The sequence below is a fragment of the Phaseolus vulgaris genome, chromosome 6, assembly GCF_000499845.2.
Source record: "Phaseolus vulgaris cultivar G19833 chromosome 6, P. vulgaris v2.0, whole genome shotgun sequence".
In the NCBI taxonomy this organism is placed as follows: domain Eukaryota; kingdom Viridiplantae; phylum Streptophyta; class Magnoliopsida; order Fabales; family Fabaceae; genus Phaseolus; species Phaseolus vulgaris.
The window spans coordinates 15,960,475-15,981,326 of NC_023754.2; the positions used below are offsets into that span (position 1 = coordinate 15,960,475).

A 20,852-nucleotide genomic window follows, 5' to 3' on the forward strand; every position below is an offset into this window, starting at 1 on the left:
TATGTGATTGTTACGAGAGAATTTTAATTTTTTTTAAATGTGTGAAATGTTACTTTACATATTAACCCTTGCCTATTAAAAAAATTAATAACAAAATGAGTTATTTTTGTTTAAAAATGAAAAACTTTCACACATTTCTTAGATTTAAAAATTATAATTAAAAAAATATATGTTAAATGTAAATATGTATAATATAAAAACTATAATTAGAAAAAAAAATATGTATTCAACAAATTAAATAAAAACAGAACTTCAAGTAATAAAATTGAAAAATAAATCAAATCTTATATAAATAAAAAGATATTATTTTTTAATATTAAAAACTCTCTAGAAATGAAAAATAAAAAATACTACAACAACAAAAATATCACGTAATTAACAATAGAAAAAATTTTCATAAAAAATTATAATAAAATAAATTATAACTCATAAACATAATAACTATATATATAGAAATATATTAATATAAACATAACAAAAAAAAACAGAATTTCAAATAATTTCTTTAAATATTAAACATATACTATAAAATTAAAAAATAAATCACATCTTATATAAATAAAAAATTACTATTTTTTAATATTAAAAAATCTCACAATAAAGCAATCTAAAAAATATAACAGTAACAAAAATATAACTTAATTAACCTTAGAAAAGGATTTCATAAAAAACTATAATAAAAAATAAGGATAAAAATGTATTAGTAGTATAATCCGATATAGTTCAATAATTAATTATTATTATTTTGGTTTATTAAATATTTGTGTTAGTTAAATTTATTTAATAACTAATATTTATAATAAAGTGTAGTTTTTATTAATAAATTATGTAAAAATAAGTGAAATATATTAATTATATTTTCAGTTTCTAATGAATAATTTAAGTTAGAATAAAATTATTTTAAGTGATGGATTGTTTTTAGAGATTTTTTTTTGTATTAAATAAATTAAATATTTAGTATAAAATAAGATGAAAAATATTTAGTATAACCTTTTGGTGATGACCATGATCCAATCCAGGTAATATTTTTAATTTTAATTAGATATAGTATGTTCTTTTCTTTAAAAAAAACTAAATCCAACCACATTTAATAAAATATCTGATTAGAATTTGAAAAATAGGTATCACCTGATCTACTCTAATAACTAATATATAAATGGAAGATTTTATTTAACTATATTTTTTTTACACTGATTTATAATATTTTATAAAATAATAAACAACTTAAAACTTCCTTAAAATTTATTATGATTTGTTTTTTCATTTTAAATATTATATATATATATATATATTTTAAACATTGTACAATAAATTTTTTAAAATACTAATACATTCAAATGAAACATTGTGATACATTTAAATGAGGGTAAATTTGGAAATAAGGAATGTTGACATGACTTTCCTTCTACATCTCTTCATTTTGAGGGGAGAGGATATTTACTGTTCACAGGTATATCTTCTCCTTCACTTCCCTGCACATCCCTTGATCCAAACCATGGATATCCACTCACATCCTTCCTCTTGAACAGTACATCCATGGAAGCAAACAGGGGTAAAAGTCATGCAGGAGTAGGACTTCTCTGTTTTTAATTTGTTTGAAAACTATTGATTGTGTATTGGAGAATTCTTTCGACAGATATAATTTTTTTCTCCAAAATTCAAAGAAACGGATTATATTAGTTTGTAGAGCATTTATACAATTCAAAAAAACTTTAAATTATACAATTTAAAAATCATTTTTTTCCGTAAAATTTGTTTGGATTCCACAATTCATAAATTATTTTCTTCTATCATCGTTAAAATTATTTATCTGCCTTTTTTTTACTTAACAGAGAGAGTTGAAACAAAAATACTTTAGAATTTTGCTTCATAATGTCTTCCTTAAGAAAATCAAACAAATACTTTTTTTTCTCAGTTTTCCTTAAACCATATGATTCAGTCATGTCAAGTTCTTGAAATTTGATTCCAATAGGCAGCCTCCAATCAAAATGGTAGAGCAACCTAGCAAGTGACAACTCAATGTCAGCTATTGCAAATGCAATCCAAGGACACATCCTCTTAAATGAATGTTGACACCAGAAACACTGTACCCGCTTTGAGGCTAAAAGCTCTTCTGTGCACATCTTTTAGTTGCTTCCAATGGCTTCCATAGGGAGAGAAGGCAATGTCTTTGGAATTGTAAGCAACTTTGTTAACAAGAATTTGTGGCCTATTGGAAAAGATGATATCATGTGTTTTCACAATCTCTTTGGCCATTTATGGAGAAGAAACTATGATGTTTGATACCTCTCCTAGTTTTAGGTGCATTAAGGGGGACCATACATGCTGGCCAAGTTTCTTAAAACACAATGGGGGCGAGATGAGCCAAAAAAGTAGGTGTAAGTTTCCTACGAGGGGCAGCTTCCATGGTGGTGGAACTCCTATATTATGACCTTTTCATTATTTTATATAACACCAAGAGAAAGAGAAAGGTAAGGAAAACATGGAAACTTATCCATGGTGGGGCGAGGAGGAAGACAGATGTTTGATATATATATACAAGTTCGTAATAAGTAATAAGCACATACAGAAGTAAGGATAGTGAGCATATTTGTTAGATCTTTTGTTACTGCTATACTAAAAATTAAGGTTACCAAAAAAAACTTTTGCCTTCATTCATATTGGTTAGTCCTTGGTTAGTCCCTAAGAACTTGAGGGTCATGGGCCTTACAATACTTAAAATAAAGCAAAGATGAAACTGGAAAATAACATACTAAATAAAATGACAGAACAGAAAAAGCATGTACTTAACCTAATATAAAATCTTTCATCCAATTAATTGGATTGTTTTTTTGGCCTAGTGTGTAATTACTCATTCTAACAATATTCCCTTATCTATTAATTAGATTTCTTTTTGTGGTATTCCAAGTTTTGATTCTTTAGATAGACTACTATGAAATTAATTGTCAGTATGAAACCATCTTCTTGTCTCTCATACAAGATATGTTCAGCAGAAATTAAGCATAAATCTTTATAAGTTTTATTACTTATTTCATAGTTTGAGACAGCACAGCTCTCACCAATCTTCATCTAATATGTAATCACATTTTTTAACTTAAGAATAAGAATTGTTATTGTGTTGCACAAAGATCAACTAGAACCATGCAATAATGTTTATATAATAATTTCTGCATAAGCTTAATGTGCATTGTTAACCCAGTCACAATCATTGGTGTAATTAATTTGTAAATGCTATAGAATTTTAAATTTCAAAGATAATGTAATAAAGAATAACTAGAAATTATTCTTGGTGAAGGTGACCTTATTGGGTAGATAATGTAGTAACTTTGACAAGTGCAGTATTGTGGCTGGCTTGATAATCATCCATATACGAAAAATTATTAATTTAGTGTTCCTTGACGTGCAAGATTTTACTATTGTTCATCTTGTTCCATCAGTATTTTACCACAGAATAACTTACCTAACTCCTACTAGAACCAATCCTGGATTTCTTCAATCCATTCATCCTGTAAGTGAATGGGAAGTAGGTTGTTATGATTACTTTTATACATAATCAATGAACAATAATCTGCTATTTAATAAAACACTTATCTACCAAGATGTTTCCCTCATATGCCACAAGAAAAATCCATTCTATGGTAAGTATTTCCATTACCATAAATCTATGCCCTGCCTCTTTACCTTTGCGATAAATCCAATCTAAGATTGGTTGCATCTGTTCTAGTTTTCTTATTGTTTCTAACAGGGAGACTATCCATATCAAATGAAGCTGAAGAGGAACTAGAAGAGGAACTAGAACTGGAACTAGAAGAGGAAGTCTCGCTATCTAAGCTTTTCAAGACATTGATATTTTCATCGAGTTTGGGCGAAGAAACAAATTTTCTTTTCAGATTCCCAATGCTTTCAGTCAATCCTGTCAGAAGGTTTTTCTGGAATGCTGCTGGTGAACTTTGATGGTTATTATCTATAATAGTACATGAAGTAGTCTCTTTTTTGTCCGATGTTGCTTGTAAATTACACTCATCTTCATCACTTTCTACAGTAATAACATCTTCAATACTCAATTTTCCCCTTTCTGGCATCACAGAGAGAGATATGTTAGTCCTACACAATAGTATATTTGTGGACAAAAAAAAAACCTTAAGCAGAAGCTTGGGATATGAAGTGCAGTAGACTTCAAAACCCTAATAAAACCTGTAATCTTATTGGGAGATAATTGACCTATTTGTATGGATTTCTCTATAAGTACTTATAGGAGAAGAAGATAAGAAAGCAAAATTAACTTATAGGAGAAAAAAATAAAGAAAGAAAAATTAAATAACTTTTCTTTAGCTTATCAATAAGTTAAAAATAAACTTTTAGAGAAACTAATACAAGAGAACTTCTACAGACTAATTTAAGTATAAACTAACTTTAGCTCATGGAGAATTTTATTTCATTTTTTCTATTGATTTTTTTTATCGTTTAAGTACTTGTGAAGAAGTTTATAAAAAATTAAAAATATTCAATATATTTATTGAGATGTTCTTGTGAACGTACACAACAAGTGTTGAACCATGTTCAATTTATACCCTTCAACTATTTCTATTTACGGAGATGTTGTTTGTGTTCTATCCTTTGATCTTCAGTGTGCAAGAAGAGGTTTGTTTCCCTAACATACATACACTTGGCTCTTTAAGTAATTGATGATGATCTATACTTAAATCAAATATAGATATACATATGGTAGGAAATCCAACAAACTTGATTTTATAAGAAATCGTTTGTTTTTTACACAAAGCACATAAACAAGCCAGCCCTCCACTAGAACAGAAAATCATGGTAACAAGCTCAAGTAAAACCACAGCAGTTGCAGATTCTGACATCAGGGTGCTCAAATCTTGTAGAATATGTAAACCACAACTTTGATAATCAAACCATGAGCAGAACGTCTAAAAGAGAAAATATGCACAATCCTTTCTGACATTATAATGAACCTTTCTTTTGCCATACTCATTTCATTTGGCCATATTAATAGAAGGATGATATGAAGAAGAGGAATGAACAAACAACTACTAAGGTGATTACTAAGATGATCACCAAGTAGGATCTGAATTCACAAAAATATAAACTGAAGATAAACTATCAATAGCTGGAGCATTCAACAAGCTAGGAAAAGTAAAGGATAATGGCCCTAGTAGAGTTACATACAGAAGTTGATGCACCATCACTTCAAAAACTAAATTGAAACTTTTTTTTCCTCTTTTCTCTCAACAAACATTCAATTAACCACAACCATATAGCCAAACTAGAAAAAAAAGCAAGACAAAAAAAATCCATACCTGAAGCACCTAAACCACCTTCATCTCTCTTCAAAGACATAGAACCATTGATTCCAACCACTTCCTTCTTCTCCTCATAAACCTTCATCTCCTTCTCACTCTCCAACTCAGCAACCCTTCTCTCCTTTCTTCCCAAAGCTTCAACCTTTCCACCCTCCACTTCACCACCACCCTCAACATTGCACTTTTCCCTCTTCACAACAATTTCACAATCCCCAAACCCATCATCACTCCTCACCAACTTCTTTTTCCTCAGCTTCTTCAGTTTCAACTCCGCATTGATCCTCCCCAACGTCTCAATTGTGATTCTTTCTTTGAGGAACCCAATTTCTCTCTTCTTCTCGTCGAGCTCTGCCTCCAGCCTCGCTTCCCGAGCCACCAGCACCTGTTCGACTCGGTCGAAGTCGCTACTCAGGAACGAGTCGCGCAACTCGGAAATCAACTCGGAGATGTTCGTTCCGTTTTGCTTCCTCACACCCGACCCGGTTTCGGATTCTGGTTTTGAGGCCATGACGGAGCTGGAAAGGTGCAAACTTTTTGGAAAAAATGGAATGTGGTGTGACAGAGAATAGGGAGAGAAAGAGGGATAATGAGTAAAACGAAACGACCTCGTTTACTGTTCTGAGCATAGTTGGAAGAAAATGAATGCTCTTAAGAAAATTAACTGACATATACAAAAAAACTTACAAACTTAATCCTAATTTTCTAAATTATAAATTATATTAATCTTTTATATAGTTTACTTATAGCTTATTAATATTAAATCATTTCAAAATATTCCCTAAAAAATCTCAAAAAATGTTTTCTGAGAAATTTACTTCGAATTCTACAACATTAAAACATTGTAATGCTATTTATCAAAATCATAAAATAAAATAATAAAGTGTATACACAAAAATTAAACGAAAAAACAAAGTTATATAATTTTTAAATACTTTATTACTTATGAATAAAGTTTTACTAGTCTATTAAGTGTTTGTGGTATTTTCGAATTAAAATAAAGTTTTACAGCCGTAATTTACGTGATAAAACTTGACGTTAAAAATCCATACTAACTATGAAATTAAATTTTATCTTCAATTTGAAAACAATATTAAAAAACTTGAAATAATATAACTAGTTTTTTTCATTATGAAATTGAGCAACCAAATTATGCTCTGATTGTATTTTTATAAGAAAAATTGTATAAATAATGTTGAACCATATTGTCATATTTTTCATTCAAATTTAATTTAATTCTTGTTATTTTTAAAATAATTGTATGATGAAAACTAATATAGATTTTTAATTTTAGTGAAAAAAAATTAAATATATATTTTAAAATTAATTTAGTTATAATACATTATACTCGTATACAAGCATTTTTATGTCACATGACTTACCTACCCAATCTCGTAATAAATATTTTTTTTTTCTATTTTTGTAATTTTGAAATCAAATTACACCATTTTTGTTATATTATTTATTTATTTATTTATTTTAATTAACATGTACTCAAACTCGATAACCAAAATCTTATAAACATATAAAAATTAGCAACTAACGAATCTAAATAAAAAATTGCAAAAAAAGGGAAAATACACCTTTATGTGCACTAATTGGCATTAATGAATGACTTGTAGAAGTGTTGGCTCTCTGAACTCTTGTTTTTGTATCTTCATTCTTCAAAATCCTTCCATTTTCACTAAAAATGGAGTGATTTTAAAACTGAGTGGTTCTAATTAGCAAATGAGTGGCACATGTAAGGAATCAAATACAAATCTTGTTTTCTTCTAACAGACAAGCCAAATGATTCAGTCATGTCAAGGTCTTCACACTTGTTCCCATCAGGCATCTTCCAATCAAAATGGAAAAGTAAATTTGCTAGCAAGATTTCAACATTAGCAATGCCAAAAGTGCTTCCAGGACACATCCTCTTTCCAGCACCAAATGGAATAAACTGAAAATCTCCACCTCTGTAATCAACTGACTCATCAAGGAACCTTTCTGGCCAAAACTTCTCAGCATCATTCCAATAGTTTGGATCCCTTCCAATAGCCCAAGCATTAACAATAACCTTGCTCTTAGCTGCTATTTCATACCCTTTAATTTCACATCTCTCACTACACTCCCTTGGCAGTAATAATGGAACAGGAGTGTGTAGACGCAATGTTTCTTTGATTACTGACTTTAAGTACTTCAGTTCATGGAGGTTAGCTTCATCTACATGCCCCTTTTCACCCAACACCCTTCTTATCTCAGCTTGTGCTTTCTCCATCACCCTTGGGTTTTTGACAAGTTCTGACATGGCCCAATCTATGGTTTTAGCTGAAGTACCACTTCCAGCACTGAAGATATCCTGAAATAAATGATAAACTCAGCATATTTGCCAACTATTTATTGCAACACAACTGAACTAGTATAGTATATCCCAGTTCTGTCAGATAAACTTACAGGAGAACATAATAAGAAGGAAAAATGAATTGAAATTTTTTCATTCATATAGCACCTTGCCTAACTTCTTCTGAAGTCGAGCTGCATTTGAGTTTAACTTATAACAGTTGATCATGACTCCAATTGATCAAACTGTTAAGTTTTTATCAAGTAACTTACATGGGAAACTGTTTTTTTTTCTTCAAATTCAAGAGTCATACATAGATTTTGGTTGAGCCTCTCGAAGAAAATCTTCTTTATCTAAATATGAGTTATAATATACTAGATTTTACTTAAACTTAGTTTGTAGTCAAAATCCAAGTATGCTATGAATATTGCTTATGCTCTGGCAGCGAGAGTATCACCTTAAAGTCTTTTTAACAAAGAAAATGTTACAATCATCGAAGTCAACAGGAGTTATTTGATCTTTGATGATGTATATTTGGAGCTATTTTGGAAATTATATGATTTGTAATTGCAAATACTAACCAAAATGGTTGCTTTGATAACGTTGTCAGATAGAGGATGCTCAAGGTTGTTATGCTTCTGAAGCTTTAGCAGGACATCAACCAGATCTTCTCCTGCTTTTTCACTGGTTTCCTTTGTTTCTGAACTAGTGTCCCTGTGATCTCTCACAATTTTCTCCAGAATCCTATCTACTTCTTGATGTAGCTTTTCAACTTTGGACCTTAATCCAGTCAAAACTGGAAGCACTTTAATAGGATACAAGTCAGCTAGGGAGAAACCAGCAACACCTTTTAACACCTCTTTCATAACAGCTATGAAAGCTTCTTGATCATTGGATTTACCTCCAAAAGCTACACGTGATGTTAATCCATAGGAGAATGAATTGATCATCTTACTGAGATTCATAGATGACCCTTCACTCAAACCTACCTCTTTAACAAGTTTTGATGTCTCCTCTTCTCTAATTGCTTTAAATGATTCAACACGTTTTGGAGTTAGTAGCTCAAAGGTGCAAATCTTTCTCATCTGCCTCCAGTAACTGCCGTAAGGGGAAAAACTGATGCCCTTGGAGCCATAGGATATTACATCTGCTGCAAGAAGATAAGGCCTATTTGCAAAAATGATGTCATGTGTCTTCATCACTTCCTTGGCCATTTCAGGGGAAGACACCACTATGGTGGAAAGTGCACCAAGTTTTATGTGCATGAGAGGGCCATATTGGTGTGATAGTTTTTGCAGGCCATGATGAGGCATTGCTCCAAGCAGGTGCAAGTTTCCTATAAGGGGTAGTTTTGGTGGTCCTGGTGGTAACTTGGAGTTTGAAGACTTGGTTTTTGTTATGCAAAATATGCTAAACCCTATGAACAAGAAGAAGAACAAGGGTAAGATTGCAGGTGAGGGAATGTTTTGGAGACCAATCTCCATGGATGTGAAGGAAAACAAACTATCAGTATCTGATTAGAGAGCTTGATGTGAGAATTTGTGGTCACAGATTGTAATGGAAGAGGGCAAAATTCAACCTATCCTTTATTTGTATTAAAAGGAGTAAGAAATGATAGAAGAAAGTAATAATTGTGATTCATGTATTAAAATAAATTTTTAAAATTGTTTTATATAAAAATAAATTGTAAAATATAAATTAAAGTTAAAATAAATTTTAAATTAAAAAAATTATTTAAAAAATCTTAATAAATACAAAATTTATATTTTAAACTAATAATATATTAAAATAAAATACTTTATAAAATATTAAATTTAAATTAATTAATTTGAATTATTATTGTAATATTTATTTTATTATAATTTTATTTAGTATAATAATTCTATTTCTTACTATTTAATCTGTTTAATAATATTTTTTATTTTGCATAAATTCTTCTACTTCTAACTTTCCACGCTTTTCTCTTAAAATCAGTTAAAAGAAATCACTGTTACTCACCAAATACTCTCTTTTTTATCTTCATAAGGATAAAAAAAAGTATGTAAGAATAATAAAACAAAAATCATATTTTAAAACCCTAAAAAAAATTCACAACTTTTTTTTTTTTAGTATAATGATAAATATCATTGATTTTTTATTTAATGTCTGAACCATATAATTATGAAATTTTGTGGACATTATGAAATTTTCAGCCCAAACGTAAAGTTAAGGGATTACGTCAAACATTCATTATTTGATTATTTGTTTGTAGCCCTTGTTTTCGTCATAATCTGTTTCTTTCAATTTTCATCAACTTTGATTCCGTCGCTAACTGAACAACCAAGGCAAACTCATTTATTCGGTAATGTATTAATATATGTCTCAATCATAAAATATTAATTTACAACAAATAGTTACAATCATTAGATCAAATCAGTCACAATCAATCAAGTATTTCAGATAACAAACTTAAGATACTACTTTTAACATAAAATCTTTAAGATAAAAGTACGTGATTTTTTTTATTGAAATTTTAATAGAAGTATTAATATAACTTCAAATATCTTGAATAGTTAATTTTTCTTAACCTAATTGGGTTTTGATATTGTTTAAGTAATTCGAAAGTGATTATGGCTTATTCTTCCTGCACCCCACAATTTTAAATATTTTAAAATTAATCTTGACCTATAATTTGAAAAGGGTACCATGCTGAATTTTTTGTCACTATTAATTTTCATCATTAAATATCAACCACTGGTGAAGGGTTTTTGTAGTTGTTCGAGGCAAAATAGATGGATACGCTATTTTGCTGGAGTGTTATTTGGTTGTAGAGGTAAGAATTAAGTTTTTTTTAGGAGCATGGTAGTTATGGAGATTTTGGGGTTACCAGATATCGAGATTTGGTAATGTATTACGGATTCATGAATCCAAAATTGATTAAATTGTGTTTTCTGGATGAGGGGTGTTCCGAAAGCAAATTTTGCATAAATTGTTGATTTCCGAATTGCTGAATCCGGAAGCCTAATTCTGTTACGGATTGGTGAATTCAGAATTTTTTTTTTTAATTATGGATTTCTGAATCCAGAATGCATATTTCTGTTACGGATTAGGAAATCCGGAATATTTTTTTTGAATGATGGGTTTCTGAATGTGGAATATATATTTTGAATTATGGATTGGTAGATCCAAAAATTTACCAGAAGTGTCAATCCAAAAATTTTTCGGATTTCATAATCCGAAATGTAAAATTTAAGTACAGCTTAAGTGCATTTTGGGTTTTTTAAAAAATAATAGGGATAATATGGTCTTTGGATGATATTGTGGGGGTGCAAGAAGAAAAATGTAGGGGTGCAAGAAGAAAGTGCCTGAGATTATTGGCTTATCATCACTACAAGAAAAATATAATATTTCGTACAAAAACTTTAACCACTACACCAAATAAATTCTTTTGTCATAAATAAATTTAACTTTGAACACAATGGTTATGCTTTTTAACATCTTACGCAGTGATTAAATGCACAATTGCTACTATTTTTTACAATTTTTGGTTTTTAAATTATTTTAAAAAAAATTAACAAATATAATTATCTTGTTGAAATAACTAAAAATATTTAATTCGCACCCACAATATATAATATATAATTATAGGACACATATTTGCTCGAAACCAAAACAAAGATCTTGTTCAAACTATAAATGTCATTAGATAAATATAAATTTAAAAATTAAAAATATTAATCAAAATTAATATAATGCAATATGTATCAACCTAGTAATTTATGCTATATTGTTGAAGTCAATAAAAAATATTAAAATCTCAAATAGAAACCTTAGGCAGTTATGAAATTTGATTAAGATTAACTTATTTCAATTTTAACACTCTTAAAAATTAATATAGTCCTAACTAATAAATTAGACAGAATTGAACAGATTGCATTTTCTTTTCTCTTAGAAATTTATCTTCCAAAGCCCCATTATTGAGGTTCAAATACATATTTTTCTTTATATATTTGTTCAGTGAAATGAAAAGGCTAAGAAAAACATCACCAACAGTTGATACAAAGTTTCCTTAATCTCAGCTCTTTCAAGGATGGAAAGTGACAGGAATTAGCTGCAAATCATGTTTTCTACTAACTGATACTCCAAAAACCTCAGTCATATCCAAATCTTCATTCCTCATTCCATTGGGAAGTTTCCAATCAAAATGATACATTAACAATGCAAGAGGAAACTCAACATTGGTCAAGCCAAATGTGAGGCCAGGGCACATTCTTCTTCCAGCACCAAATGGAATATACTCAAAATTATTGCCTTTGTAGTCAAAATCACTTTCAATGAACCTCTCAGGATAAAACCTCTCTGCCTCAGTCCAGTGATTTGGGTCTCTTCCAATAGCCCAAGCATTGACAATGATCTTGCTTTTGATTGGTATGTGATACCCTTTTATCTCACAAGCTTGTCCACTCTCTCTTGGAAGTAGAAGGGGACCAGGAGGGTGCAGTCTCAATGTCTCTTTCACAACAGATTTCAAATATTTTAGATTCTCCATGTCACTTTCATTAGGGCCTCCTTCTTTACCAAATACCTCTCTTACCTCACTCTGTACCTTCTTCATTACTCTTGGATTTTTTATCATCTCTGCCATTGCCCATGTTATGGTAATAGATGATGTCTCGCTTCCCCCTCCATAAATATCCTAATTCAAGATCATGACATCATGATGTTCATCTGAATTTTATAGGAAACAGTGGAAGGAATACCAAAATTCTTTGCAGTGGAAGAATAAGCAAGAAAGTTAAATGAAATTAACCCAAATAATACCATCATTCACCAAAAAAGTATAATGAATTAGTCCAGTACAACACAGCATAAGACCTATTGTAAATCAGAGTGGTGTGAACTTAAACTTCTTTGTACAAAACTTTGTACTTTGGATATGCAAAACTAATTTCAGCTAACAAGGAGAAGCCTCTATCCTTTTTTTTATCATTTTCTTTTCTTTTAATCTGTTACAGCTTTAGTTATATAGAAATTCTATACTTTTGGAGAGTTGTGGTGTTGAGGAGCTGGCCAATTCAGAAGCTGCAGGGTGAAGTTCTTTAGCAGATTCTAGTGGCAGGGTTTGTTGGTGCTGTTTTGTATGCTTTTATGCAGCAAACAACTGTACTTTTGTGTTCCTGGTTTGTTTTTGTGATCCAAAAACCCTATTATGTGATTTTTGGGTTATGTATAAGGGTTGGATACCGTGAAGTATCCTCTTAATTTAATTTAAGTTCTTTGCTGATAAAAAAAAATTCTTTTCTTGTAAGTACTTATTATAGACAAATTTATCTAAATACAACCTTAACCTATTCTTATTTGGAATTGTTAGTGTCAAGTAGCAACTTAGTTTTGCTTCTTGTTTGTGTGTCACCGTTTAAAAGTTGACTAGCACATTTCAGAAGTTATCAGCACACAGCAGCAGTTTAATAAAAGTAAGTACATAGGGAAGATGTGAATTGTTCATCACTCTCTACTATGCAAATAACATTGATGGGAGATGTAAATACTCTTACCAAAATCACAGCCTTGATACTATTGTCACTTAAGCCAAACTCCTCCTTCATGAGCACATCTACAAGATCATCCTCCACTTGTTCACCTTGGGCTTGTGCGGCCCTTGACTTAGCCTCTCTATGATCATCAATGATCCTTTGCATTATCCGGTCAGTTTGTTGATGACTCTGCTCTAGCTTACCCTTCAACCCTGAGATGTGCTGAAGCCATCCTGCAGAAGGGTACAAATCTCCCAAGTCAAAACCTCCAGCAACCTCCGTGGCTTCCCTTACAGCTGATATGAATTTTTTATGGTCCCTATACTTGCTTCCAAGGGCTGTCCTTGAAACAATTGTAGATATTGTTGAGAGGATTTCTTTGGTGAGATTGATGGGTGACCCTTCTTTTGAAGCAATGTTTTTGATGAATTTAGTGAGCTCTTCCTCTCTGATTGGCTGGAAAGATTGGACTCGTTTCAAGCTTAATAGCTCCAACGCACAAATCTTCCTTAGCTGTCTCCAGTAATCACCATAAGGAGAAAAAGAAATGCCCACAGAATCGTAAGACAATATCTTTGAAGCTAGTATTGGAGGCCTTGATGCAAAGATAAGATCATGGGTTTTCAACACTTCTTTAGCATACTCTGCAGACGAAACCACAATGGTAGAAACCTCTCCAAGCTTCAGATGCATCAAGGGTCCATATTTTGCTGATAAATCTCTCAGTCTACGATGGGGAAGTGAGCCTACAAGGTTGTGTATGTTCCCTATGATAGGTAGCTTCCATGGCCCTGGTGGTAAATTTGAAGTTGAGGCACATTTCTTTGTTATTATTTTGTGTGCAATAAACATAAAAATGACAATGGATAAAACGTAGAGGGTTTGAAGATCCATGTGGAAATAAAAGTTAGATCAAGGTTTTCTGTTTTACCAATGAAATTTTGTTTGCAGCTCATATATAGATTGTGGAACCTTCATCGTCCGTTATTGAATATTTTTAATCTCCTGGTTGCAATATACTCTGCATTTTGGTGATGTATTTGATTAATGCAACACCATTCAAAATGGACAAGAATGTTACCACAGCCAAAAACTAGAAACAAAGAGACATATTTCTATATACAAAATAGTGGTTGCAGTAGTACATCAACTGACAAACATTTAGTTTAAAAAACTCCTTAGCAAAATCATATGGCTTAAAAAATTGCAGAACTTGATAATTGTTATATTTTAAAGCAATCATTCTCATATTTATGAAACTTGGGTTCCACAATAATTAAGAAAACTACACTTAAATCCATTGACTAATTCGACGTGTGTTTCTCTTTTAAAGTGTTTCTCTGAATAATGGTAGATGTAGATAGGAAGGGAATAAAAATTTTATTCTACATACTGATGGGAGTGATTTATCACAGAAATGATAGCAGCCTATTTCTGAAAAAACAAAATATCAGGAAATGATTTGATCCTGTTTTATTCTCCAGTTAATTCTAGGAATTTTATTTCTTAACATAATCTGAATTTGATATCAGAATTTCAACCTTCCTAATTTACTGACAGTAGATCTTAAGGACAACTCACATCACTTTTATTTTCTTACTAGGATAATGTCATTATCTTGAGAATACCTCTACTACATCCTCCTCTTCTTTCTGTCCTAGTCACAAAAGGATGACTAACCAAACAATTACTCACATAATTACTCAATCCGGCTTTAATTTCAGAATGTTTTGTAAGTCAAAACACATGAATAAACGTAAATTGAACACATACAATTTATGTTCACAAATAGATCTTATCATATCATGATTCTCACACAATGATACAATCAAGAAGGAATAGACACTTACCTTGATCCATGAGTGATCCTAATTGAGCAGTTACTTTATCTCCTTTATCCCAATCTATCTCTTGCAATTCTGTTCTTGTCACACACTTTCGTGATGGTTAACAGTGAGACAACTATTATTTGCAGAGACAGAACCCTATAGCCTTTAGTACCCAATCTCCATCAGATGTAGGTTTTCCATTAGGTATATCATCAGATATATATTTCTCACATTAACTAATGGGCCTACTTGACTCATATGACTTATAATACTTTCATGATTTAATAATTACATAAATGCGCATTTAAAAGGCCTTACATAAATTGGTTCTATCATTATTCATAATCAAGAATACATAAATAATAAGAGTCATGGCGGTTACATGTCATTTGAATCAACACATTTCCTTCCATGTACTACTATATCATTCTTTCTCCTTAATATGACTTCATAGTGAGAAATTCATAATAGGTTCAAACATAATGTCATTGTCATCAATAACAACATAATTTGTTTTCCACAACACAATAACATAATTTGCATGCATATACATAAAGTAGAAAACAACATAAATTTCAGAAACTTTATTTATCAATGAGCTCAGAGTGTCAAATAAGCATTAACAACATTCATAATTCACTAGTAGACATAATGCCCATATTTACAACATGACCAGTAAATGTTTTGGGCGGTAACCCTTTTGTTAAAGGGTCAGCAATCATAAGATTAATGCTAATATGTTCTATTGACACTTTATGTTTCTAAACTTCTTCTTTAACGGCAAAGTATTTCAATTCCATATGTTTAGCACCTTTGGAATACTTGTCGTTTTTAGGAAAGAAGACTGTTGCGGAGTTATCACAATAAATTTTCAGCGGCTTGGCAATACTGTCAACAATTCCAAGTCCTGAAATAAAATTCCGCAACCAATTAGCATGAACTGTGGCCTCAAAGCATGCCACAAATTCAGCCTCCATAGTGGACGCAACGATGACTGACTGCTTCGCACTTTTCCATGAAATCGCTCCTCCGGCTAAAAGATACACATAACCAAATGTAGACTTTCGTGTATCTACATAGCCAGCAAAATCTGAATCTGTATATCCAATCACCTCAAGGTGATCAGATCTTTTAAAAGTAAGCATGTGATCCTTCGTTCCTTGCAAGTATCTTAAAACTTTCTTTGCTGCTTTCCAATGATCCAATCCTGGATTACTCTGGTATCTACCAAGCATACCAACTACAAAACTAATATCTGGTCGTGTACAAGTTTGAGCATACATTAAACTCCCAACAATAGATGCATAAGGTATATTCTCCATCTGTTTCTGTTCCAAGTCATTCTTTGGACATTGCATGAGACTAAATTTGTCTCCTTTCTGTATTGGAACAGGAGATGTCGAATATTTATCCATTTTGAATCTCTCTAAAACTTTATTAATATATGCTTTCTGAGATAAACCTAACCGTCCTTGTGATCTGTCATGGAATATTTCAATTCATATCACATAGTATGCCTCGCCCATATCTTTCATCTCAAAGTTATTAGAGAGAAACTTCTTAGTCTCACTTAATAGACCAAGATCATTAGTTGCAAGCAAGGTATCATCAACATACAGAATCAGGAATATAAACTTGCTCCCACTGACCTTCAGGTATATACACCGATCAACGATGTTTTCCTTAAACCCAAAGGACACAATAGTATCATTGAACTTAAGATACCATTGCTTAGAAGCCTGTTTAAGCCCGTATATTGATTTCTTAAGTTTACACACCATGTGTTCCTTTCCTTCTTCAATGAACCCCACTGGTTGGTCCATATAAACATCCTTATAATCAATGCCATCTTTTTGAGTAAAACCTTTGGCAACAAGTCGGGCCTTATAACGTTCGATATTGACATGAGAGTCACGTTTAGTCTTAAAGACCCATTTACACCCGACTCTCTTGCATCCTTCTGGCAATTCTATAAGGTCCCATACATCATTCTGTGCCATTGATTTAAGCTCATCTTTCATGGCATCTAACCACTTATCAGAATTATCATCATTGACGGCGTCTGAAAATGAAACTGGATCATTATCAATACTTAAGTCATTTTCTGACTCTTGTAGATAAACCACATAATCATTCGAAACAACAGACTTTCTTTCTCTTTGAGATCTTCTTAATACTATTTCTTGTGGTTGTTCTACTACAGGTTCATTGTTTTCTTCATGATCATTAATTTGTTGTTCTTCTTCATCATTGAGTGACTCAACTACATTAGGAACAACAATACTTGAAGTAAAGGTACTAGTTAAAGGAACTTGTACTCTAACTTCCTTAATCTCCACATTTTGTGAAGTATCACTCCCACTGGTTTCACCATTTTCAATGAACCGTGCATTTCCAGATTCAACAATTCTTGTGTTATGGGTAGGACAGTAAAACATATACCCTTTTGACTTTGCTGGATAACCAATGAAATATCCACTGATTGTTCTTGCATCCAATTTCTTCTCTTGCGGGTTGTATATTCTAACTTCTGCCTGACATCCCCAAACATGCAGGTGTCTCAAACTGGGTTTCCTTCCTGTCCTCAATTCAAAAGGTGTCTTTTGAACTGCCTTACTAGGAACCTTGTTCAACAGATACATGACAGTTTTTAAAGCATACATCCACAATGAAACAGGTACAGTTGACTTACTTAACATGCTCCTAACCATATCCATTAAGGTTCGATTACGCCTTTTTGAAACACCATTTTGTTGTGGTGTACCTGGCATTGTGTATTGAGCACAAATACCACGTCTTTCAAGGAACTTAGCAAACGGACCAGGATGTTGTCCACTTTCATCATACTTTCCATAATATTCACTACCTCTGTCTGATCTGAAAATTTTCACTTTTTTGTCTAATTGTCTTTCCACTTCATTTATATAAACTTCCTAGGCATTCACTGTAAGAAATTATGTAAATTAATTTCTATAAAGTGACTCACATTACTTAGAGTTTGGGCTTTGGGCCCAAATATGATTTAATAATAATAATAGAATTAAAGGTCCATTGGTTAATGTGAGAAATATATATCTGATGATATACCTAATGAAAACCTACATCTGATGGAGATTGGGTACTAAAGGCTATAGGGTTCTGTCTCTGCAAATAATAGTTGTCTCACTGTTAACCATCACGAAAGTGTGTGACAAGAACGGAATTGCTAAGAGATAGATTGGGACAAAGGAGATAAAATAACTGCTCAATTAAGATCACTCATGGATCAAGGTAAGTGCCTATTCCTTCTTGATTGTATGATTGTGTGAGAATCATGATATGATAAGATCTATTTGTGAACATAATTGTATGTGTTCAATTTACGTTTATTCATGTTTAATTTTACATTCACCGCTTGCGATTTTTCATGCAGTAAATAAACATAACCATAACGTAAAAAATCATCAATAAAGGTGATAAAATACCTTTCTTTATTGAAAGAACTTGCATCAAAAGGTCCACATATATCAGTGTGTATAATTTCAAGAAGCTGAGTACTTCTTGTGGCTCTTTTCTTTGTGTGTTTTGTTTGTTTGCCTTTAATACAATCTACACAAACATTCAGATAAGTAAAATCCAAACTTGAAAGTATTTCATTCTTTACTAATCTTTCCATCCTTTCTTTGGAAATATGCCCCAAACGTTTGTACCACAAGAAAGCAGAACATTCATTCAATAAACTACGTTATGATGCGAGGTCATAAGAGTTTCAACATATAGATTATCAAGGTTCAATCTATATAATCCATCATAAAGAGTACCAAATCCAATTTCTTACAGAAATGACATTTGTCATTCTTCTTCTAGAGCTTAGTAGAGGACTCATTTATCTTCACTGGTCCTTTACCCTTTCCATGTTTCTTGAAGACCTTCTTTCCAGCTCCCTGATTGTTCACATAGTGTATAGAGTGGTTTCCTCGATTCTTCAATTTAGTCTTTTCCTGAACTAACATGTTATAGTTCTCATCCACTGCCATTCCAATAGGCTTAAGTCTTGCCGCAATATTATTCATTTCAATGACATGTTCGTGCATAGTACGAGAACCATCAAATTCCATGATGGTTAATGTGCTCATTAATGTCCCAACAAGAGACTTATCAGTAGTTTGGGAGCGCTCTTCCAAAAATTTTCATAAATTCTTTTGCACTATCAGTTTTGGAAAGAGCAGACTTAATATTACTTGCTATGCTCATTCGCATAAAGATACAGGAACATATACTTGATCACACATGCTTAACATTAATACTTTGAGTCATAAACTAAACATACCATACAGATTCAGAAAACATTCTATGTATACTAATGTTCTCCTTTGGGAGATTCATTAATACACAAAACATAATGATGCTAATAGTATTAACTTTATTTGCTAAGATATATGCATTAACTAGAAACACTTGTTATCTTTGAATATACAAGCAAAACTAATAACACATACTCACTACCGACAATCATATCCATTAATTATAAGGACAACTAATCAACCTTTGGGTGATCCATAATGCCCTATAATAATGAATTTCCATTTACCCACATATATAAATAATTTAGCATCCATTCTATAGGTAATTGGAATAAAATTTATCAGTAATTTGGAATTAAATAAAACTTAAAGATTTGATCACTTTGGTGATTACAAATCTATCATACAAATAATTCCATAAATAATATCATTAATTCAAATAAAATTTCATCATCCATAATTTGGAATTAAATAAAACATAAAGATTTGATCACTTTGGTGATTACAAATATATCATACAAATAATTCCAAAAAATAATATCATTATATGAAATAAAATTTCATCCATAATTTGGAATTAAATAAAACTTAAAGATTTGATCACTTTGGTGATTACAAATCTATCATACAAATAATTCCATAAATAATATCATTATATGAAATAAAATTTCATCCATAATTTGGAATTAAATAAAACTTAAAGATTTGATCACTTTGGTGATTACAAATCCATCATACAAGTAATTCCAAAATTTTAATTTAAAATTAAATACATAAAGCGGAAATATAATTTTCCATTCCTCACTTTCAATCAATTAATCAAACTTTAATTTAATGAACATAATAAAATTTCATTAAAACTTTAATTAAACTTTAATTTAATGCAAATAAAATTACATTAAAACATAATAAAATTTCATTAAAACTTTAATTAAACTTTAATTTAATGCAAATAAAATTACATTAAAACATGATACATAAACTTTAATATGGGGTGCAGCAAAGAATTCATGCATTTCATGATGGCAGAGAATAATTCATACATAGATTCACTAATTAGATTCTTTTAATGCATTTTATTATATTATATTATAATATAATATCAATAAAATTGACGTATTTCATTATTTTATATTTCTAATATAATATTAATAAAATTGATAACCTAAGGCACAGTAAATCAAATTTGCTTCTTTTTCATGAAGCAAAATTGCTTAGGCTGCAGGGATGCCGTTAACCACCCCTCTCACAATGAGTCAGCCGCAACAGCAGCAGCCACTCTCTTGCGTTTGGGTTCAAAAGGTTTTACGCCGTTAATGGCGTTGATCCATAAACCCTAATTTTAAAAATTAGGGTTCTTTAATTTTGATGGTTTAGGACAATTAGGGATCTATTATAGAGGAATGAAAACCTTAATGTATAAATCCTAATTTTAAAATTAGAGTTCTTAAATTGAAAATATTTTAAAATTAGGGTTCTTTGACTTTGGAAAAGCATTAATGGAGAATCACAACTTGAGCAACAAGGCTCTGATACCACATGTAAGTCAAAACACATGAATAAACGTAAATTGAACACATACAATT

General features: G+C 31.1%; 3 protein-coding genes across 4 annotated transcripts; all 3 read right to left on the minus strand.

Moving 5' to 3' along the window:
* Positions 1-3,348: 3,348 nt before the first annotated feature.
* Positions 3,349-5,964, minus strand: LOC137831321 (uncharacterized). Its single transcript, XM_068638961.1, has 2 exons — positions 5,322-5,964; positions 3,349-4,075 (listed from the first exon to the last, which is right to left on the minus strand). Exons 1-2 carry the CDS (start codon positions 5,830-5,832, stop codon positions 3,678-3,680), a joined length of 909 nt encoding a protein of 302 aa, XP_068495062.1. The 5' UTR covers positions 5,833-5,964; the 3' UTR covers positions 3,349-3,677.
* A 928-nt stretch (positions 5,965-6,892) lies between these two features.
* Positions 6,893-9,259, minus strand: LOC137831322 (cytochrome P450 71D9-like). The gene is made up of 2 exons (XM_068638962.1): positions 8,223-9,259; positions 6,893-7,659 (listed from the first exon to the last, which is right to left on the minus strand). Exons 1-2 carry the CDS (start codon positions 9,123-9,125, stop codon positions 7,039-7,041), a joined length of 1,524 nt encoding a protein of 507 aa, XP_068495063.1. The 5' UTR covers positions 9,126-9,259; the 3' UTR covers positions 6,893-7,038.
* A 2,283-nt stretch (positions 9,260-11,542) lies between these two features.
* On the minus strand, positions 11,543-15,022 carry LOC137831323 (cytochrome P450 71D9-like). 2 transcript variants are annotated; one of them, XM_068638964.1, is made up of 4 exons: positions 15,005-15,022; positions 14,086-14,175; positions 13,176-13,945; positions 11,543-12,316 (listed from the first exon to the last, which is right to left on the minus strand). In XM_068638964.1, exons 2-4 carry the CDS (start codon positions 14,108-14,110, stop codon positions 11,705-11,707), a joined length of 1,407 nt encoding a protein of 468 aa, XP_068495065.1. In that variant the 5' UTR covers positions 14,111-14,175; positions 15,005-15,022; the 3' UTR covers positions 11,543-11,704. The 2 variants fall into 2 exon arrangements, with proteins under 2 accessions (XP_068495065.1, XP_068495064.1); XM_068638963.1 differs by lacking the exon at positions 15,005-15,022 and having other exon boundaries at positions 13,176-14,088.
* Positions 15,023-20,852: the final 5,830 nt, after the last annotated feature.

Coding starts and splice junctions, on each gene's coding strand:
- LOC137831321 (XM_068638961.1), bottom strand. CDS start 5,832: ATGGCCTCAAAACCAGAATCCGAAACCGGGTCGGGTGTGAGGAAGCAA. Junction 4,076..5,321: donor AGGTGGTTTAGGTGCTTCAG/GTATGGATTTTT, acceptor CTGTGATGCCAG/AAAGGGGAAAATTGAGTATT.
- LOC137831322 (XM_068638962.1), bottom strand. CDS start 9,125: ATGGAGATTGGTCTCCAAAACATTCCCTCACCTGCAATCTTACCCTTG. Junction 7,660..8,222: donor TTATCAAAGCAACCATTTTG/GTTAGTATTTGC, acceptor CATTTATTTCAG/GATATCTTCAGTGCTGGAAG.
- LOC137831323 (XM_068638963.1), bottom strand. CDS start 14,048: ATGGATCTTCAAACCCTCTACGTTTTATCCATTGTCATTTTTATGTTT. Junction 12,317..13,175: donor GTATCAAGGCTGTGATTTTG/GTAAGAGTATTT, acceptor ATCTTGAATTAG/GATATTTATGGAGGGGGAAG.